Source organism: Vitis vinifera, chromosome 11 (genome assembly GCF_030704535.1).
Source record: "Vitis vinifera cultivar Pinot Noir 40024 chromosome 11, ASM3070453v1".
Lineage (NCBI taxonomy): Eukaryota > Viridiplantae > Streptophyta > Magnoliopsida > Vitales > Vitaceae > Vitis > Vitis vinifera.
The window spans coordinates 4,876,097-4,899,235 of record NC_081815.1 but is presented as its reverse complement, the minus strand read 5'-3'; the positions used below and the strand labels follow the sequence as shown (position 1 = coordinate 4,899,235).

Below are 23,139 nucleotides of genomic sequence, written 5' to 3'. Positions count from 1 at the left end.
TATATAAATAATCAATTGAGATCTCATTATTGTTAGGGACCCGTACCTCTTTAGGAGTTAAGTGTATAATTTGTGCCTTTTAGGGTTCTATCTTTTTAATCTATCTCTTTTTAGAACTTATTTGTTTTTCAACTTGGAACTTATCAATTATTTTTAAAGACCTATTTTTAATGCAACTTCTTTAAGAGTGTCAACTTTTTTTATGTATTTTTCCTTTTGTATTCCTTTTCCAAGGAACTATATCTTATAAGCTAATAGGTCGATTATGCTTCAAATTTGCCTTAGATTCATTAGTTAATTGTCCTACAAAGATATCAATTAGCACTAGTGATTACTACCAAAAAGGGCTATTTTGTAGACCTAATTATAATGGTTTTAAGCACCTTTGAGTAGTAATCATATTCATTTAACCCAATTAATTCATTAAGGTCCTTAGTAATTGGTTTTAACCATTTTTGTGGCAAGTTTACATGTTTTTATCAGCTTATGAACCAATTCAAGCATGCCAATTGATGGAGGAGCTATTTGGGCGAGTTAAGCAAGGATTTTGGATCATTAAGACAAGCCAAGTAAAGGAGAGAAGCAAAGAGGAAAAACAAGCAAAGTGAAGAAAACTGAGGACAGCAGCTGCAGTCTTCCTTCGCACTTTTGGAGCACTTCCCGAAGTCCATTTTCTACATACTATATACCATTTGAAATCTTAGGAAGTCAAGAATCCAACGCTTCAAACCGTGTATGATTTGGAGCTGAAATGAGGAAGATATGGCCTTCGGAAGGCAACTGCATCATGCCAAATTTTCGCAATGAGATTTTCTTCATGGTGCGAAATTTTGCCATTTCGCAATGTGAATTTCACATTGCGAAATTCCTTTGAATCCTCTGTTTCTCCACGCACGCACCACCGACTTCCCAGATATTTGTAGTTTGTTATTTTCTCATGTAAATTCCTTTTGTAACCTTGTATTCAGCCGACATAAGGCTTTATCTTGTAATTTTGCTATATTTAGAGGTGCACAACACCTCCAAAGGAGATGGGATGAGATGGGATGATTGGGGGATCGATCCTCTGTACATTAACTTAGAGATATATAAAGCTTTGTTTTTCTCTTTTCTCCTGTTCTTCTCCATTTCTATTTTCTTAGTAGCCAAACAGCCTCTAAGGGCTTTTCCTCAGAGGATGATTGGCTAAAACTTTTAGTTTCTCAAAGTATGGATGTTATGTGATGGCTTGGATGCAATCCCATGGAAATTTCTCGCACCTGGAAGGTAAGGTAGTCGTTTTTCATTAATGGTTCATTAATGCAAAGTTTGGTTTTTATTTCCTTTGGACAACTTCCAACGGCCAATACTTGATAAGCTTTTGGATTTCTATCCATTAGTTATCTCCTACGAGCTATTGGAAGGTGAGGTTTTCAATTCCAAGTTTTGCATTAATCCATTATAACCAATTTCAATGGCCATTGAAAGGTGAGTTTATCACCTGGAATGACTTTGAGTTGCCAATATTTGGTAAGCTTTTGGCTTTAGACCATTAGTTATCTCTTACGAGCCATTCAAAGGAAGTCTAAGGTGAATAACCATTGATGAAATTCACTACCATCTGTTTTGCCATTTTAAAGGATTAAAACTTGATTTGCTAAATCCATACCGGTTCGGGAAGCAAGCATCACCATAGTTGCAACCCCAACGCGAGGAGCCTATCCTGAGATTTCCAATTTGCATAAGAGCCAGAGCATAGATATCCTATCTTTGAGAAACTTGCTTTTACACCCTTTCATTTTAGTCTTTAATGTTAGCTTAGATTAGTTTAAATCTTTCTAAAAACATTTGCATTTTCTTTTAAAGCTAACATCTATAAGAAAATCACCTATTTTCCTAATTTGAATATCACTTGTGTTTGCGAAAACCCTTCCCAGTGAACGATCCTAGAACCACTATGCTATAGTAGCTTGGCTACTTTAGTAATAGTATTTAAGGTATAAATTTTGTTGATACGCCTTTAAAGCTAAGCTACCATGAGTCGCATCAACTAGAGTATTTGCAATTAATATATATAACTTTGTCACTTTCTTTGCATCATTGAAGACATCTAGTAATTGATTTGCAAGTCTTTACAACTGAATAATCTACTAAGATCAAGATGAGATAAATTCCATGCGTTGCAAATAATATCACCCCATTCTTCTAGAATATGTTTTCCTTTCCCTAACAATGGGAAGATTATCTCATCAAAATGGACATCATCAAAATGTGTCATCAAAACATTACTCATGCAGGGTTCCATATGTTGAATGATAAATGGAGAATAAAAACCAACATAAATCCCAAGACGCCTTTGAAGCCCCATCTTAGTCCTTGGGAGGATGAGCAATGAGGACAAACATAACAAAAAAAATTAATAAATGATAAATATTTTGTTGTTGACCAAGGACAAGCTATAAAGGTAGGTACTCATGGTGAGCAAAAGAGAGAAGACAAATTAAGGTCCCAACATGGAGTATGTGTCCATTATAGTGCATGAAGTTACATTTGTAAATATAATTTTTAGTGTTATGATACTAGTGGTTTCCTCTAGTTAGAGCCCTTAAGGGGATATATATATGTTGTTTTACCTTCTTCTTAAAGTCTTGGCATACACTTCTTTAATAAAATACACCTATGCTTTCATAGATACTTGCTAGTGACTTATGCTTTCATAGGTGGAAGCATCCACTTAGTACTTTGGTTGAGAATAAGGGTTATCCCCAATATGTCATGGTGGGAAATGAGAAGTCACTTTCCTTGAGATGAGCAAATAATTGATTTCACCTTCATTTATGAAATAAATTGTTTGAGCTTGGTATCATGACGTTAGATATTGTTTATATTCTTTTTTTAAATGCTTATTTATACAATGTTCAAATGTTTTATATATATTTGAGTTGAAAATAGGGTTCAAGGAGATTAATTAAGCTTTATGCACCTTGATGGTGAGCTTGGCTTGTCCCACTACATGGGGGATAGTTTTAAGAATTTTAGTTTAATAGTTATACTCAAGGATAAAAATATCGGTAATTACTGATATATCGATCCTTCAATTTTACGGATATATTGGAGATATATCGATAGATATTTTGACATAAAATATCAGTGAGCCTAAATTGATTAAAATTTATAAAAATGTAAATATATATATCATATTTGATAATAATATTGCATGTGTTGATAAAAAATATAAATTTGATAAGTGTACATTGATTATTAAATTACATAAACTATTATTAAATATTTTATAATAATATTGTGATATTTGATTATAATATGTCTAATTCTAAACTATATTTAATATTAAAATTATGATATAATTAATTCAATTGTATTAAATGATATAAAATAAATGATGATAAATGTATAAATTTTTAATATTTAATTAATATATTAATGATATTAAAAACACTATGAAGAAAATTACCATAATAATTTTTACATTTTTGCTAAAAAAATTAAATGAAATGTCTTCATTGAATTATAAAATAATTATAATTAATTTGTCCTTTAAAATATTATTTTAATATTTTATTTATACAACAACGTTTAATATATATATATTTGATGCATAATATATAACAAGGTACAAACTTGCCCAGGTAGTGCAGTAGAAAATTTATTGACTGCATTGACCATTTATATATTTAATCCCTTCAACCGCAATAGAAAATATATTTCGAAGCCCATCAATACACGATATTTTAATCTCTGGCAAGTGGTAACACTTAAAAGGTCCCATATGAAGAAACTCACCTAAATATGGGAAATTCATTTTGAAGAGACTTTTTGACTTATTGAGATGAAGAAGCCCCATCAATACACAATATTTTAATATATGGTTACATTTAAAGGTCCCTTGTGAAGAAACTCACCTAAATATGGGAAATTCATTTTGAAGAGACTCAATTAAATGTCGTAAATTCATTTTTTGAGTAGATTGAGATGAAGAAGACCACTTAACATAACAAATTTAGCTTCTACCACATCTTCCTCCAAACAAATAACTCAAATGTACATATCCATCGTCTTAATGGTCGATATTTCTTAATTTCCATATACTCTCTCCTTAATTTAAAACCTTACTCCATTAATCATCAAAAACGAATTGTCAAACTTTTTTTCTCCGTCTTCCTAATAGCGCTGGACTAGTCGTTTCCCTGGCAAGATTATTATATAAACAGCCATCTCGATGCGACGACAAGAGAGAAATATAATATTTGCATCCCACATACTTTAATATCATTCAGACCACCAAGTCCGCATTAGGAATAAAAAAAATACCAGCAGTATAAGACCAGACCCTTCATTTGAAAGACAGCATCTCGCATCTAGAAGAAGCCCATTCAATTCAACCCTTTTCTATATCAGCGTAAACACCATGAAAGAAGAAAAATAGTATTGTTTAGAAGAAAGTTTTCCACCGTTCCACTTCAGTTACCTGTTTACTCAGGAGGTATTGCATATCATATTCATAATAGCGCGTCCTTGTAACAAGGGAAAAACCAAAAGTACTCACTGAATACGCCAAAAGCTGGAGTCAGAGTCAGACGCTTGATTAATTTGAACATCTCTACGACTTTGCATATAAGTGTATGTGGACTGCATTTTTCCCTTATCCCATCACACACTACACTCACAGGAAATCAGGAGCGACCTGCGGAACACACAGAGGGACATGGCGGCTCGCGTTGAAATCATCGGGTGCTTGATCGTTGTTGCGGTTCTTCTCCAGGGTGCAGCAGCAGCTGATACACACCATGTTGGAGGCAATATATCATGGTCTATTCCTACTGAAGGCGAGTCTGCATACACGACCTGGGCTAGTGGAGAGGATTTCAAGCTTGGCGACACCATTGGTAAGCACTGGATATCTGTGGGTCCTCTTTGAATTCTGTTGGTTTTGGTCAGTTGTCCCTCCCTTCTTGCTCAGTAGAAATCAGCTAGAACTTTACATCTCTTCCATCATGATAAGCATACAATAGATCAAATAAAACCAGTAGAAGATGGATTGAATTGGAATATTATGCTTTCTTCTACTTGTCTAGAGTCTCTGTGATTAGAGAGTTTAAATCATTCCTTCATCCATACTTGCTCACCTAATCTGCATATTTTTTTTCCCTTCTTTTTTTTCATTTTCTCTAGTGTTCAATTGGACTGGAACACACACCGTGGCCAGGGTATCCAAGGACGTTTATGATAACTGCACCACAGCCAATGTATTAGACAATGATATCCAAGCAACAAGCCCAGTAAATTATACTCTGAATTCTACAGAGCCTCAGTACTTCATCTGCACCATCGGTCGACACTGCTCACTTGGCCAGAAGGTCACCATCAGCATCTCATCTGCCACATCTCTCACCGTTGGTGCTGTAACCACCATGCTCTTGGTCATGGCCATCTCTTTCTTGACTTCCATATAAATCTCCCACATTTTCTGTGTTCTGTCTTAGTGTCCTGGTACAGTAGTGGTGATCATTCACTTGAATAATGTATCTGTTTTTGGATTGAATTATAACAGTATTTAGATTTGTCTACAGCTCCTGGATTGCTAAATAATTGTGAATGACAGGAGGGTTGATTAGGTCATTCGGGATCAAATCTGCGATCACCGACAACTTTCTGATGTCAGAGTTCTAAGGGTATTCTTTTATTTACACACATAAGATAATTAGGAACCCTCTTGCAGCTAAAATATGCTAAATATTAACAGCAAAGAGACATCTGATTCCATCATCATTAATTAACTTTAATGCTTGTTTGTTCAATGGTTTTAAATACTAGTCAAGTTTTTGACAGTCTAGAGCTGAAGGCCAAAGCCTTCCTAAGAAAACAATTTCAGATTGCTGAAACAGGATAGAAGAATCGGACTTCAGAAACCCTTAAAAGCCAATGGATTGTGGGACTGATTTATACTTGAGTTTGACAGATTAAGAACTCATAGGTGCAATGTAGACGTTGAATTCCAATAATCTAGATGTAGGTATCTTAAAAATCGTTATCAATGATGAATTGCAGGGATCAGATTCAGACCTGCCTAACTCATTTCATAAGTAATTCCATAATTTCAAATGACCAGACAAATATGCACATACATAATATGTTTACGTGTATGTCTTATGTAAGCTATGAAGACACCTGGGTGCATGATATATTAAGTTAATTATTCAATATCAAATTATGTAACTTTAGTTTCTACCACATTACCACATAATCAGCATCACCATCTGGGTGGTCTGGGAGATCATCATGGTCCTCTCTGGAGAATCCATGCATCATCCTTCAGTGTGTGAAGGACTATCTAAGCTCTTAGGTTCGGCCTAAATGGAGGAATACACTGGAGCTCCCTAAGCATCTTAATACACCAAGAACTACAAAATTCTCGCCCCACCCCCTACAATTCCATTCAGGGGTGGTGGGAAAGATCACACAATTCAAGCTTTTTTTTTAACATGCTTTTCCCAGTATAATCAATAGGACCTTATAATCTCCTCTGAGCCACTATAAAGTTCCTTATCAGTGCAATGGGATGTGCCCATTTATTTATCTCTCAACTCAAAATGGGAGCAAGTTTGAAATAGGATCTTAGAGAGTCTAGGAATGGGTCAGGATGCTCTTCTATTGCCTCACTTTTTATTTCTAAATAGAGTAATCTTACAAAAACTTGCCATGGTAAGAAAGAAAGGGAAACAGGCACTCCTGGAAAGTAAATACAAGAGTTGTATGCTGCATTTAGTAAAAGATAAATATGCATTGCAAATTTACAACAGCAACATCATATCTTGAAGCATCTGGTATTTCAAAGAACAGGTGCTACTAGAGGAAAAGCTTGTGTACAAACTTTGGTTTTCAATTCCACTAATAAGATCGGTCATCAGACCTCTGGCTGCCAGAAAAGTTGCCCAAGCTCAACATCATAATTAAAGGGTGCCTTACACTTCCTATCCGTTGCCTCCACGCTCCAGTGTGAGAACATGTGAGTATATCTAAATTAATAAACATCCAATATCATATCAAAATACCTTTGTCAATATGTGAGGCAGCTTCAACCTATACATCTCATTGCCACATAATCAGTGTGGCTTACACAAAATCGAGAAACTTTACCATTCTCTGACAAAATATATCAGAATTCTATTATGCACACACAAATTCAAACATGCTCAAAATTGTGGCTTTCCAATGAAGATATTAATGACACTTTTAAACAAATGTGAAAAGCCCCTACCCCACCACCACCCAAAAAGTCTAGAGTTTAAAACCTCTTTGTCAACAAAACCAGAGTTTAAAATATTTCATTTCAACTTATATGCAAACCACTCTCTTCTCATTCCACTAACAGCACAAAAAGGCCACGTCCTAAGGCACTGTACTTCTCCTCCCAATGAATCCCCAAATCCTAAAAAATTGATCCAAAGAAAGAGAACACTCTGCACCCAGAAGAGAAAAAAGATTCAATTCCCTAGCTCCCTCTGAAACAGGAAAATGAGTCAAAGATGAAGAGCTAATTCCATGTCACATTTTGCACATACAAGATTTAGTATGCTACTTCCATTCCAATTTATTAGGGCCTCTTTGATTTGGCCTTAGAGAAGTCAAAAACTCTTTTTTAAGCTCAATGAGAGCTTCAGAACCTGCTTAGGTAAGACTTAAAAAAGAGCTTAATATAAAAGTAAAAAAAATGTTGCTTCTCCTAGAAGTTTTATTTTGGTCCATGCAAGAAGCTAGTTCATGTTAAACGAAGCTTTGATAATATCAATATTGCCTTTTGAACATTATGGCCTTAGTTTTGACTCCATCTTTTAGCTAAATCCAAAACAAAAGACTACGTCCAATGGGGCCTTGATGTCATGAACAACCTTCCACATAACGATAACAACTGCAAAAAACACTAACTTGAGCAGTGAAAGGAAAACTTCTTCCTCTGCTCCAGCTTCTGTATGAAGTCATCCCCGTCTGTAACAACCTTCACAAAATAAACCATATTGAAAAGAGATCGAAATGGCTCCAACCCCAATCATGTAGCAACCCTACAAACATCAGGCTACATTTCTATCCCACAAGCTAAGATCCCTAATCAAAATATCTTCATGCCACACTAAAGCCCCAAGTCTGAACTTTCAGTGGATCATCCAACCTAAAAACATCATGCTAGAAAGAAAACCTCACAACTGCAACAACAAAAGACCTCTGAACCAAACCTGCAAAATCAACCATGATCTGTCCTACACTTCCACCTGGGTCCCTTTCAACTGTTGGGTAATCCATTCCCCCTTGCACAACCATACTTCTTTTTTTTTTTGATAGGCAAAAGCACAAAGATATATTAGAGAAAGGGAGCTTGAAAGGCAACCCAGAGCATACAAGGAGTATACAAGAGACACCTAAAACAAGCAACAAAAACACAAGCACTCACCGACCCTCAACAAGAACCCAACCAATCCACAAAGTTATACAAAGATAAAGGGCCTACAACTATAGAAGAATTAGCCCAAGATAAGAGATTACAAACAAGAGAGTTTTTCAATCTTTGACTCGACAAAGCCCCATTATCGAAGACTATCCTATTTCTTTCCTTCCAAATTGTCCAAAATAAACAGAGAGGAGCTGCCCGCCAAACCTTTCTATGCTTCTTGTCCTTAAAGGAGACATACCAACTTAATAGAGTGTCTCTCACCGAAAACGGCATCACCCAATTGACCCCAAAAAGAGAAAGCAAAAGATCCCACAACATCTTCGTCTTAGAACAATGAACAAGAATATGATTTATCGTTTCCTCTTCAACGCAACACAAGCAACATCTATTGGCTAGAATCCAACCCCTCCTCTTAAGCTGATCTTGCACAACCATACTTCTAGACTAGATCTGGTCTCCAAAGGGTCTCTTTTTCCATCACAGGTACAGTACCTTCTAGGCATTACCTATCAAAGCCTATTTACATCACACATCACATAAATGACAAATATACAAAGAACACGCTTCACTAGTTATCACCCACTGATTTAAAAATAGACCAACAACAAACATGAGAGAAAGAAAAGGCCTTATCTTGGCCTATTGCAAAAGAGATTTGGGCTATACCTCGTCTTAGAAGTGACCTTAATCCAATGCCACGCACTCCAGATTACCATTTACAGCTACACTCACCTCAATTGTTAGATAAATATATTCATTAATAGATGCTCAACTTGTGATGTATTTGTTCAACTGGTGTAAAGCAGTTCCTACAACATGAAGGAGCCACATAGATGGAGACTCCCAAGGATTTCAGATTCCAGCAGGGTCCCAAATAGTGCTCTTTATGAAGTGACTTATACTAAGTGAATGAACCATCCATGTGGAGGCCCCCAAGGAATTTTGGATGACATTTTCAACAGACTGGTCCAAACAGTGCTCAGAGCTGTTCTTCTAGGTTTAGAACTTTACTCCCCTTCATCCTTCCATGCTATTGTTCTATCCATGTGTTTATTTATCTATTTCAGACAGCTCTAATTCAACTTGAACTAGAGGTCATGCAATTTGATGTTATGAACTTCAATATTCTGAATGTGAAGTAAATCTAACCCCAATAAGTGCTTAGATGGTCTAGGTAGTTTGGTTTGCCAAAGTCCTGTTTTTAGTTTATCTAGTCATCAACTGCCAGACATGAACAAAGGAAGACCTTATTTACAATTCAATTTCTTGCACTATTGCAACTCATAACTCATGATCAGCATGTGAAATTTCACAGTCAGAGCTCAATAAAAATAGGGGCCGAGGAAAAGAATTCAATAACATATTTTGAGGCAACTCAGATTTAAATGAAACATGTATGACAACTGGAAAAGGTTGCCTACAAACCTGGCCTTTAAATTCGACCAGTAAAATGGTCAGATCGGATCTCTGGTGACAAGAAAAATTGCCCACCCTCCAAATCATTATTAAAGGGTGCCTTACGCTTCCTCACTGTTGCATCCATATTCTGCCCTTCATCCCCTGAATTCCACTTATTCGAACAGGACCCAAAGGGGCTATTAGCAGTCTCACTTGGAAAGAAACAAAACCCCTTACTTTTCCCAGGAGATAGACCACTAACCTTAGCCCCCTCTTGAGAACTACTTGAACCAACATCTTCAGTGTCAGGCGCTGAACATTTTTCCTTTCTCATACATGGATCTGAGGACAGACCCAACCTCAAGGATAAATCGCATTCTGCCACAGGTTCCTTCCCACAAGTGTCCCTGAAATTTTCTTGAGCATTTTTGTTCAAAACATTTTCAGTGCCATCACTGGAGAATAAGTTCTGCAAGATGATACCCATTTCAGAAGGCTCTGCAATTGATGTCCCAATTGGTGCGCCAACAAAGACAGTGTTAGCATTTGCAGTTTCAGGCATTTGGAAGCCTAAATGGGACTCTTCATTTTGAAAATGAGTCCCGTAATACAAGGGATAAACTGAACCAAAGTTCAATGGGGTGTTAGTTTCCACTGTCATGGATTGGTTGCTGCCAAGGGGGAAGTTCTCATATGGAAAATGGAAATTACGAGTAGTAGCTAGGCTATTATTCTGAGTTACATGTCTGTCAGAATCCAAAACCAAATGGGTTGAATCCATGTTCAATCTTCCAAAGGTTAGTTGATTGCCCGCACTGGGTGGCTGTAACTGAGGGCATCGTTCATTGACAGCATTATCCAAAACTCTAGGAGAAACAGACGTGGGTTCTTGTGTTCTGTGGGTGAGGTAACTCCTTGGGTTATTGTGCCTTTGGCTTCGTGACGCTCTTACTGGAACACAACCCAGATTGAGAGCAGCTGAACAACAAAAGGAAGGAAAAAATGAGGCATAAAAATTACAAAACTATTCTATTCATTACAAACTACCTATGATTGTAAATAACATTAAGCTTGAGTTCATATACTTCAAAGATGAGAACAACCCACATTGCATGATTTGGGTACTGGATCAAGACATCCAATAGAGGAAAAAACGGGTACCTTCAATACATGGCGGCAAAAGCTCTCCTGTTTCAGTACTCTCATCTCTCCGAATTATCGTGTTAACGGCATCATTCACCCGGTCCCATAGAGTTCCAAGATCCATATATTCAGTCTGAGCAATAGAAAGAAAATTACAAAACAAAAAAAAACAAAAAAAACAAAAAAAAAAAAAAAACTGAACATGTATGAAAATACCCTCGAGTCTATAACCGTTCGTTTGATTGCTGAGAAAACCGAGAAAATAAAATAAAATAAAATCTGGGCTCGAACCCTATGTTTTTTTTTTTTTTTTTGCAGTTTTGACTCCCAATAAAGTGAATTTAACCAGAATTAAGCCATAAAGTTGTATCAAACTCAGTTGAGGGGAGGTTTTCATTTCACGGTTTCCAAGGATAAAAATCCAACCTTCAAATTTTAATTAATTCTTTAATCCCACATTTTCTCAGCGATTGAACGGATCCTAAAGCAAAACCAAGAAGAGAAAACCTCAGAATTGGCTTTGGAGTACATGATTTCCTCAGCTTTCAACACGACGATAGGAAGCTTTTCCTGCCATTCCCTGTTCTTTTTAGTGGCGGAGCTGTGAGTATCAGTGACGACCCTAATCAAACACATGGTGGGCATTGAGAAAGTGAACAAAGAAAAGCGCCCAGAACCAAAAACCAAGAGAAAATACAGAAGACCCAGAACCTGAAAATCTGTTGAATGATGGAACCTCTCATGGGTTGGTGCCTGTCACTGTGCCAAGCCCTCCTCACACACTCATATGGCCTCGGGCCTGGTCTGGGCATCTTCAAGACTTACTGGATGAGAGCACAATACTGTAGAGATAGAGAAAGAGAGAGAGAGCGCCAGAGAGATGATGTTTTGCTAAGAAGACAATACCCCCAACATGGGTCTGTCTGAATGAGTTAACTTGAGCTTTTCGCTCTCTTTCTTTATTTCAACTTCTCAACCCCAAGGGACTGAGGGAGAAAGAGAAAGAGAAAGAGAAAGAGAGAGAGACTTGCCTTTTTAATTCGGTTGTTCGTCTAAGGTTCAATAATGCAGAGTGTTTACATGGTTTGATGTGCCCTTTCCCCGCAAAACCAAGCCCATCTCATGCCTCCCCACCCTCTCAGTACTATCGTTTTCCCTGAAGGGGTTGGGTGTGTGGGTCACCCTGGGAACAAATGGGCTACCCTACCCACTAACTTACATGTCAGTCCTGTCTTTCATGGAGCTCACACACTCCCCCCATCTTTCATTCCCTTTCCTTCAATCCTTAAAACACACAAAAAGGTGATTCATTTTTGGGATTAAGTCCCATAATCATGATCTAAATTAAATATCCACGTTCCACCAATTTTGCCCCTGCTCCACCCCCTTTCAAACTTGAGTGCATTCTTCATTATTGTGTTGCAATCCCCTCATAATTAAAAGTTTATCTTAGGTTCGTCAGTTTATGTAAACTTTTCAAATTATTATCATTAGAATCCCGTTTTATCCACTGAGACGATTTGATTTTGAATTTTCCTTTTTTCTTTTTTTCCATGTGAATGATTACAAATATGGTCTATCGTCCATGAAGAAATGTGAAGGATGTGATGGGGAGTGGGGAGCAAGTTTTCTCTCTCTCTCTCTCTCTCTCTCATTCATTTGGTGACTTAACTTCTTTACCAATTACTATATTAATTTGAATATAAATAATTTTCTATCTTATTCTCCTAAGTTTAAGATTCTATTAACAATTCACATCCACATATATGTATATATATATAGCATAAAATTGATCATTGCATATCTAAAAAATTTAAAATCTTGAATGCACTTTCTATTTTAAGTTTTTAAAATTTAAAAATCATTAAAAATTCTTTGGTATTTGTTTTTTTTTTAAATTTAAATAGAAGATAAAACTAAATAGTAATTAATTGTGTTAAATATTAAATTATTTATTTTTTATAATATTTTATTTATATTAAGTATTAAAAAAGTAAAAAAAAAATATCATGATATTTTTTCTATTTAAAAAAAAATCAAATATTTTGTTTTTTATGTTCAATTAAAAATTTATAATAAATTATAAAAAATAAAAAACTTAAAGTCCAAAAACAAATTGTTTTCAATAAAAAAATTAAAAATATAAACACCCTAAAATATTTTTTTAAGGATATAAAGAATAACCTAAAGTGTTTATTTCTTTAGTTTTTTTTATAAAAGTAATTTTCTTTCAAATTTTAAATTGTTTATTTTTTTATTTTTTTCATGATTTATTATAAATTTTTTACTAAATAGAAAAATAAAATATTTAATTTTGTCTACATGAAAAAAGTAACATATTAGTGTTTATTTTTACTTTTTAATGCTTAATAGAAATAAAAAAAATTACAAAAACAAACAACTTAATACTTAACCCTATTAAACACTATTTAATTTTAAGTTTTATTTAGAATTAAGTGAAAAAAAAAAAACACAAATACCCGAATTTTTTAAAATTTTAAGTAGTAAAATTTGTTACTAACTTATTAAAAAAAAGTTTTTAAAACTCATCATTTTTTTTGAGTTTTTGCATTTTACAAATGTTATTATCATTTATATATATATATATAAAGAAGTAGTAAACAATCAACATACCCAAACAACACCTAAAGCTATTGGCTTTTGATAAGCTGAAAATTCTTTTTAAAATCAATAAAAAAAAATTAAAAATAGTGCATAAAATATGACATAAAAATAAAAAATATTAATTATAATATCAACTTCATCCTAGTTTTTTATAGACTACTATTATCTTTTAAACATTATAAATTTATTTTTTAATTAAAATTAAAATTTAAAAAAAAATATCCCACAAAAGCCAAAAAGGCTATAAAATAAATACCTTCATGTAAATATGTCTTAATTTGTTTGGTGGGTTAGTATACTATTGTTTGTTTCATTGAAGCAAACAAATGGATGGACGAAATCACTTGATGTATACGAAATTAAAGTGCAAGCTTTCTTTCACATCATAAATTGAGAGAAAAGTAGACTATATTTGGAAGCATCTATCCATGACAATTGATTTATGTTCATCAATTGCATCATCTTTAGAATTCCACATTTTAATCCACATCCAACTCCCTCAAGGCTTAATTTGAATTCCTCCACATAAGTTGAAGTGTTTTTTTGGTCAAGAAGTACTATAAATGATTTTTTAAAATTTTAAAAATATTTTTTAAAAATTTTGTTATATTTTTTTTTTCCAAAAATACTTTTTATATTGAATGTGTTTTTCTAAAAGTCTTGGATTTGTTTGTCAATTATTTTTTAGAATAGTTTTTTATTTTTCAAAACAAAAAAATAAGAAAATACTTTTGACAACTAAAAACTGTTTTTTATTTTTTTGTTTTTAAGAACATAAAATAGAGGTTTGTTTATGAACTGTTTTTTAGAATATTTTTCTATTCATTATAACAAAAAAACACAAAAAACATGTTTGATAATAAAAAAAATTATTTTTTTTATTTTTTATTCTTAAAAACAAAAAATAAGGTGTTTTCAGATAACATTTTTTTAGTTTTTATTTTATTTTCACTTGTTTTTTAAGGGTATTTAAAAAAAATAATTGTACAAATATGTAAAATGATTAAAAATAAAACACTAAATATAAAATTTATTTTTAAAATATTAAAAACAAGTTTAAAACATTTTAAGTTTCAAAATAGATTTTTGTTCTATAAAAATCAGAGAACAACTTTTAAAAATTGTTCTCAAAAACTATTTTCTATAATTATTTTCGAAAACAATTACCATATTGGTTGAAACTATTTTTCGATAATATCTTTTAATTGCTTTTTAAAAGCTATTTAAGAAAATAATTATATAAGTATGTAGAATGATTAAAAATAAAACATTGAATATAAAAATTATTTTTAAAATATATTTAAAAATATTAAAAACCAATTAAAGACATTTCAGGTTTTCAATACAAATTTTTATTCTACAAAACATCATAAAACAATTTTAAAAAACTATTATCAAAAATTATTTTTTAAAACTATTTTAAAAAATAATTACCAAAACAGATCGTTGATCATTATGGTAGCATCCAAATTGATTATAAGTAAATGAAGAGATTTTTTAGTACAGTATGATTATTCATCCTGTCACAACAAAAAAGCCACTTTAGAAGGAATTCTCAAGATGCTCCGGCTTATATAGTTGCTATACTTTTTCAATTTATTGATTTACTTTTCATACTTTAATGTTAATGAATACAAGCAATCCTTTGTATCATGGTTTTGACATTTTTGTATAAATCGAAGATTCGCATCTAATCTCCATTTCTCCATCAGTTCGAGAACAGCTGCTTGTGAAAGTTCATCTCAATAATTTCTCTATACCAATCTAAAAAGTTATAGCAACGTCTTGTCTCACTGCCTTGCCAAATTCACCTACTAGAAAGTTGATTATTAAGGTCCAAATGTTTAGTATCTACAGAAGGGTAAAATATTTTCATCACTAAAACTTCGTTTGAATATATTTGTTATTTTTTATTTTTTTTAAATAGTAACTTTCATATAAAAATTAAAAAAAATTATACAAAAATATACACTTACTTTACATTCTTAATTAAAAAAACAATTAAAATTTAAGGTAATAAAAATTTGTGAATCTAATATTTATCGTTATTTTCACCTGCTATAATAATCTGTGGAGTTCTTCATTTTTTTTATATCGATCTAGATGAAACATTACAACCAATCAAAATAAGTAATATTAAAAGCTTTGATCTAACGCTTTGAATGAACTATTCATGGGTAGATGTGTAAATGAATTCAATAATGTAAAAGGGGTATTGTCCATCTATATTAATTAATTTTGATGTACCATTTTTTTTTTACCTAGTGGGTCTTTATGGTCCATGAATGAAAAATCCAAAAGAAATAAATGTATAAATTAATCTCCTCCCCCTCTAGACGATATTCAAGAGTTGCCTTGTATTACTATGTATTAATAATGTTGGTAGAGTGTTAGTCAAACAAATATAGGAGTGGATATGTGCATGTCATAATTGACCTTTATATGCTAATAAAATAGACAATATAATTAAAGAGGTCTTCTAATGTTATACGATTATCTCGGTGATGAATCACAACTTTTAAAGATAAGTTGCAACTATTAAAAATAAGCTATAAATCTTGATCGAGTTTTTATTTGTTTACATACCTTTTTAGTAGAATTAGAAATTATGTGAGTTTGTCTTTAATAACTTAAACTTCAATGTTAAAAGAGTTTTAGTCATTATGTCAACGGTTTATTTAGCGGTAGACATGTATCTTTTGTTTAATTTTTATTTTATGAACTTCCTTTAACAAAAAAAATATTAATTTATAAGTGTTATATTCTTAAGGTAAGAAGTAGGATTTGTTGCAAGTGAGGTTGCTCCAAGGTTGTCATACTAAATAATTTGTGTTGACCGAAGTTTACATGTAATTCTTGTAATAAGGATTGGATTCATGTTAATTTTGCAACTCTATGAGCAAAAGATATCTACTTAGACTATGTGTTGGAGTGTGCCGACACTTTCCACTTCTTAGAGCTCCATATAGATTTTTACATAAGAATACTTGATATCCTCTTGTCAACTTTCTACCATTCATGTTGCTAGTCCAATCAACATCCATGTAAATTACAAGACTTGCAAGCTTAAGGTGTATCTCATGGTAAAATATTCTTTCAAGTATCTTAAAGTCTACTTAGTTGGTTGCTAATGAATGATGGTAGGTTGCTAATGATAATGAATGATGGTAGGTTGTTAAAGGAATTGATTGGGCTTGTTGATGATGAAGGCTATCTCAAACCTCGTGATTGTAAGTTATTACTTATCGTAGACCTCCTATAGTGCTTATATGAAGCTGGGTTCTTGAAAATATTCATTGTTAATCCTCGATGATTTGAATATTATGCAAGCAAGTGTTAAGCATCCTTTTGCATTATCAAATTTGATTTTTTTTTTCTTTGTGAAGATTAAGGATTTATTTAAACTGTGCCATGTATATATTTGTAAGGTCTTGGGATGCTTCAATCCCTAGGGAATAATAAAACTCACATGGGTCTTTAAGTGTGTTACACATGGACCTAAATCGTAATAATTTAAACTTTTAGGAAAACTAGTAATCTAACATAGTACCAAAGTTTTGGTTAATTAGGAGTCCCGATTCAAGTCCTTTTCATATATATTTCTTTATCTAATTATCGATAATCACAACTATAAATATCATCAATACTGCTAATTACTAAGATATCATCAACATAAATTAGTACTTGTATTAGTTGATTGTTTGATTTGAAAATTAGAATGACATATATCATTGAATTTGAATATTAAAATGAAGTGTTTAAATGAAACTTTTGTGAAATCCTAATTTACCATCAACATACATTAGTAGTAATATCAGTTGCTCATTTTCGTTTTTCAATTATCTCTTAACATTATGTTTAATTGTTTTTTTGGTAGCATATATCAATCGGTCCTCAAAAACTTGATATGAATTTTTTGTAAGATCAACCATTTAGCAATTCAACACTTGAAAATATATATGAGAAAAAAGTGAGGGAATTAGAATACCATCAAATTAAAAAATAATAATGAACTTTTCTAAAAGTACTATATAAATTGTATATCAAATCAACGATATTTATCATGGTTAAGACGTGAGTTTTAAGATGCATTTGGCACAACCATCTTTTAATAATATAGTGTAAATGCATAGTATTTAATATATAATTTTCTTTTAAATTTTAAAATCCCCTCTTTGAAAATGACTCTATAAAAGAAAGTACTCGCAAGATTTATTTGAAGAGAAATGAAAACAATTTCCCTTATTTTATTTTTTGAAAGTTAAATATGTTGCAGTTATTTTTATTGTTGAAGTGTTTCATAAGAATAAAACCAAAAACATGCTTTTAAAATAATTTTGGTCAATATGTTGCCAATTGTTAGTGCCTTGACACAAACCATGCAACATTAAGGCTTCATGTGGTAAGTCGTGCTTGTGACAATAACCATGCTATGTGCTTGTTTTATGTCTTTTTTTTTTTTTTAACTTAAATTTATATTTTATTTTAGTCTAATATTTCTAAAAGCAAAAACACAATTTATCTCACAATAAAATAGCTCAAATGGTCAACTGTTTAATGGAAAGCATATTATAGTTTAGGAATATGTTTAATACACCACCAAATCTATCTCCACCATGGTCTAAATTTTTTTTTTTCAAATAAAATTATTTGTGAAATGTTAAAATCATTATTATTGTTGTTGTTGTTGTTTCCCTTCTTACCTTTATGTTCATAATAAAAATGACTTAAAATTAATAGAATTTGAAAAGATGAGGGGAATGGAAATGAGAAAATTTGATAGAAAAACATAAAGAAATAAAAATTCTCATATATTTAGAGTATAGATGTCATAATTGGTGTTCGAGATGTAAACATTGAAACTTTAGATATATTGAGATTTTTTTGCTTCATATTTTTTCTTCTATCATTTTTTTTCTTTAATTGTCATTATTTTGCCTTATATTTTCAAGCTCTATCAAATTTAAACTATTTTTTTTAACATAAAAAGAACTATAAAATCTATGGAAAGGAAAATACAAGAAAAACAAAACCTATGAAAATGAAAATGAAAAGCATAGGAAGATAAGAGAAGCCAAAGAAAGGGGAATGAAACTACAACAATAATGGAAGAAAAATTAGGTTTTAGGATGATTGTAGGTGCCGTGTAAGGAAAAGAAGAAGATGAGGATAGTTTGACTTTTTTCTTTTTTTAAAAAGAAAAAATAGACAAATATATTTAACATTTTCCTATAAAAAAGATACAATTCTGCTTAGAATAACAACTCTTTATTGAGACATTAGATGAAGAATTCACTATTGGGGAAGAATAAAATAGGTTTCTTCCTCAAAGCCAAAAATTGCATTCATATTTTGTCTTTCTTATATTTAAACCATATGGAGACTCAATTCTTCTTTAGAACAACATAAACGCTTTCAATAGTGAGCACAACTATGAAAGTGGGGAGATGATGATCGATGGGAATGAAAAGTGTGGATAATTGCAATGGAATGACTCGAGCCTTTGTTGAATAAAGCGACCCCCACACCCTTATCCCTTTTATAATAGTGTCATGTTAATTATATTGTACCAAGTTATGCCCTTATCCATAATGCTTTTAAATACAATGACTCTTACTTTCACGATACTGGTTACTATCATAATATTTCACATCCGGGTAAGGAAAAAAAGTTCATAACACTATATTTATGATGAAGTTCTCATCATTGTGTAGATATATTTTAAATTCGAGCATATTGAATCCAAAACAAATAATAGTTACACAAGAAAAGTGAGTTGTTTATTTGATCTTACAAAATGTATCAAGGTATTTATCGAAGTAGTATCCCACATCCTACATCAGATAGGGGATGTTGATTCGTGTCCAGAGACCCACTCTATTTTTATTTCTTTAAAGTATGATGTAAAAAAATTTTAATTGTCCAAATGTTTTCTAATTTGTGCTCCAAATGAACTTTGTCTAATTTCATATATTGCACAAATAAATTGTTTATTGTGACAACTAATAAATAATAAAAGAAATATTTTGTTAAAAATGATGAAATCATTCCTAAATTATGAATCTAACCGTTCTCATGTTTTTTCTTGAAAAATAAATCATTTTTGACATAAACGTCATTTATCATTCAAAGTTATTACACTAAGGTTTTAAAAAAAAGTCATTTTTACAAGAAAATAATAAGGGTATTTTTGTCCAAATAAAATTTAAAAAAACATGAAAGGTCAAATTTCAAAAATTAGATTTTTAAAAATCCTTTTAATCAAATAACCCTAAATAAAATTGTCATTAAAGCGTTGGTTACACCACCCATGTGGACACCAAGGGCAATTAGGATCATTTGGGCCATCGATAGGCTCATTTTGTGTAACCAAGGAACAAAGAAAGACTCCTGGCCCCGTAAGATGGGTCCATACGTAATAAAGGTGCTCGATCGGAGATTGGGCCCAGGACACTCCTTTTTATGAGTGACACCCGGATCCACCAACCCAAAACAATATTACTAAGTCAAATACAGCATTCTTCAGATCCAAGACTGTTCAAAAGCTTGATGTGCTACAAATTTTAAAGAAAGACCATGTGAGTCAACTCGGTTGGGTTGAGAGGGGAGATTCGGCAAATGTATAGCGAAAAGGATCAAAGTCAATTTTAGCATATCTTAGCATTTGAGGGACTGATTTTAAGAACTTAGTAAACAATTTCTTTTTGGGTTAACTCGCTGTCTCCGAGTCCGCTCTACTGAGTTGCTAACTCACAAGTGTACAATTTCCTACCATCTTTCTCTCTCTCGATCGACGGGAGAATAGGGAGAGAAAAAGACCCAAATTGATTCATAGAAACAAAGGCCCATTTCCACTCAAAAAATTCAAACCTTTTTCTCAGGGGCATGATCCGATGGGATAGAAAGTGGTAAATACCCAACGATAACTGAAATCAGCAGCAGCTGCTGTTCCAAACGCCATGGCTCGACCACCACATGAGTCATGGGACTGCATGCTTCCGGGGCCTCCCAGCCGGAACAACGGCGGATCCGCCGACTGTCACCCCTCCGGTCTCCTCGCCTTCCCCTCCTCCAGCAGCGTCTCAGTCGTCGACTCCCGCTCAATGCAACTCGTCTCCGTCCTCCCCATGCCTCCTCCCACCGGCACCTCCTCCTCCAACACCAACTCCGCCGCCTCCTCCTCCTCATCGTCTCTCTCCCCCTTCGTAACCTCTGTCCGATGGGCTCCCTTTCCCCTCCCCCACGACCTCACTAACTACCAACACCTTCTCCTCGCCGCCGGAGACCGCCAAGGCCGCATCGCCCTATTTGATTTCCGCCTCCGCTCCGTTCTCCTCTGGTTCGAGTCCGACCCCGCTTCCAAACCCGGTATCCAGGATCTCTGTTGGGTTCAAGGCCGATCCGACTGGGTCCTCGCCTCTCTCTCTGGTCCTTCGCTTCTCTCTATCTGGAACGCCTCCACCGGTCGCTGCATCTGGAAGTACGACGTTTCGCCAGAGTTTTTCTCCTGCATTCGCCGTGACCCTTTTGATTCTCGGCATTTATGCGCAATTGGGCTTAAAGGGTTTCTGCTATCCATCAAAGTTCTTGGGGATACCGAGGATGATGTTGTGATCAAGGAGTTTCATATTCCGAACGATTCCTCGGAGTTGCAGAAGCTGGAGAGGGACGCCTCCGGCACAGCTGCTTCGTCACCGGCGTTGGCGGTATTTCCTCTTTACATTGTGCGGTTCAGTTTTTCTCCGCTGTGGAAGCACATTTTGTTTGTGGCATTTCCTAGAGAGTTGATCGTGTTTGATTTGCAATATGAGACGTCACTTTTTGCCGCGGCTCTGCCTCGCGGGTGCGGCAAGTTTCTGGATGTCTTGCCGGATCCGAATAACGAGTTGCTGTATTGTGCCCATCTTGATGGGAGGCTTAGCACTTGGCGACGGAAAGAGTGAGCTCAAATTAGACCTGCATTCTTGTTTTTCTTTTGTGTGGACAACATGTTATTTATACTCAGTTTGATCCTTTTATTGTAACAAGAATTTCAATGAAGTATGTCAAAATTGTTTCACTACTAAAGCATACCTTCAAAATATCTTGGCTAAAGCTTGAATTCTATTAGAAATTTCAAGAATCCAAGCTAATCATACAAATTGGTTCAAACTTCGTGTGTACTTAAGTTTCACCTTATATGTCTGCATGCTTGTGCTTTTCTTTCTTTCTTCCTTTATTACTTTATGTCTCTGAACTTCTCATCAATTGAAATTGGACTAGAATTGTTTTTCTTTATGGTGTTGAAGTTGTTTTTTGAAAGGCTCTGAATGCTGTCCAATTTTGCTGATGCACAAGTCTGCAAACTGCTTAAGTAATTTTTTTCCTGGACTTTGAGAGAATGTGCTTATTTGAACATTATTGCAGAGGAGAACAGGTGCATGTGATGTGTACCATGGAAGAGTTGATGCCCTCAATCGGTACTCCTGTGCCTTCTCCCTCCATTCTTGCTGTCGTTATATGCAAGTCAGATTCAACCCTCCAATGTGTTGGCAACCTTTATTCTTCTGGATCTTGTAGTTCTTCTTTTGATATGGACTTCGATAATCCTTTCGATTTTTGTGATGAATCATTTTATGTTTCCAAGACACATTTGATCTCCATTTCTGATGATGGGAAAATATGGAACTGGCTTCTGACTTCTGAGGGGACTGAAGACACTCATAAGGAGGCTACAAATGTGGGCAAGGGTGCTGATGTTGGTGAAGGGCCCGTTTCAGGGACAAATACCAACAATATTGATGGAACGGCAGACTTGGTTAAACAACCAGACTGTGTGACCAGCATCAGAAGCCGCTCATCTAACTCAACTCTAAACCAGGCAGATCTGTCACCCAAGGTTTGCCACAATACAATTTTCTTCTATCAATATTTATGGTTCTCATTCAGTCACTGAAGATTCTTTTTATAAAATGAATGAGGGAAAGCCTGAATCTATCAGTATTATTTGTTCCTAAAGTGAAATTATTTGTTCTTGATCTTTTTTATGTGCTCCCACCCCATGAACTGCCTCATCCTCACCCTAAAAAGCAGCTTGCCTCATTTAATTGGAGTAACCCATTTTTTTGTGTTTGAAGTGATGATTGATTACCATTCATGCAAGATAAATAAGAATTTAGGTATGGGACTCAATAGCTTTTGGCATTGGACACTGGGTTCAATTTCCTTAGTTATACGGACTGCTTGGCACAATGAAAACTGCGGCCATTTTCGTGGGCTTTATTTGGATGATTGGCTGCAGGAGAAGTGGAAATAGATCATCTGAATAAACCTTTTGGCAATAGACCAAATAATACATGAAGCAATAGCTTAGAGCAATCCTGAAAAGGTTGCACATTTTGTAAGAAATCCACATTAATATAGCTGATGGGATATGATTGATCTGGTTATCAGTTATTCATGCCTACTGAACTGAAAGTCAGGATTGTTGGGTTTGATAAAACATCATGATTACTGATGTGAATATTATTTTATTTTGGAAGTGATCTTTG

General features: G+C 33.8%; 3 protein-coding genes across 8 annotated transcripts in view; 2 read left to right on the top strand and 1 right to left on the bottom strand.

Moving 5' to 3' along the window:
* Positions 1-4,525: 4,525 nt before the first annotated feature.
* Positions 4,526-5,566, top strand: LOC100245731 (umecyanin). The gene is made up of 2 exons (XM_002285269.5): positions 4,526-4,883; positions 5,170-5,566. Exons 1-2 carry the CDS (start codon positions 4,703-4,705, stop codon positions 5,448-5,450), a joined length of 462 nt encoding a protein of 153 aa, XP_002285305.1. The 5' UTR covers positions 4,526-4,702; the 3' UTR covers positions 5,451-5,566.
* On the bottom strand, positions 5,172-12,240 carry LOC100250879 (uncharacterized). Of its 3 annotated transcripts, XM_010658142.3 has the most exons (5): positions 11,696-12,240; positions 11,492-11,606; positions 11,003-11,117; positions 9,869-10,819; positions 5,172-7,013 (listed from the first exon to the last, which is right to left on the bottom strand). In XM_010658142.3, the coding sequence occupies exons 1-4, from the start codon at positions 11,794-11,796 to the stop codon at positions 9,876-9,878; spliced, it is 1,275 nt and encodes a 424-aa protein (XP_010656444.1). In that variant the 5' UTR covers positions 11,797-12,240; the 3' UTR covers positions 5,172-7,013; positions 9,869-9,875. The 3 variants fall into 3 exon arrangements, with proteins under 3 accessions (XP_010656444.1, XP_059596610.1, XP_010656448.1); XM_059740627.1 differs by lacking the exon at positions 5,172-7,013 and having other exon boundaries at positions 9,741-10,819; XM_010658146.3 differs by lacking the exons at positions 5,172-7,013; positions 11,696-12,240 and having other exon boundaries at positions 9,741-10,819; positions 11,514-11,606.
* A 7,895-nt stretch (positions 12,241-20,135) lies between these two features.
* The window catches only part of LOC100256021 (uncharacterized), a 31,997-nt gene continuing 28,993 nt past the window's right edge, over positions 20,136-23,139 (top strand). Inside the window, exons 1-2 of one of the 4 annotated variants that reach the window (XM_019223047.2) lie at positions 20,136-21,548; positions 22,016-22,487. In XM_019223047.2, the coding sequence (XP_019078592.1) occupies positions 20,569-21,548; positions 22,016-22,487 (1,452 nt within the window). In that variant the 5' untranslated portion in view covers positions 20,136-20,568. The remainder of the gene's footprint in view (positions 21,549-22,015; positions 22,488-23,139) is intronic. The other 3 variants (XM_010658141.3, XM_010658138.3, XM_010658139.3) reach the window with 3 other exon arrangements.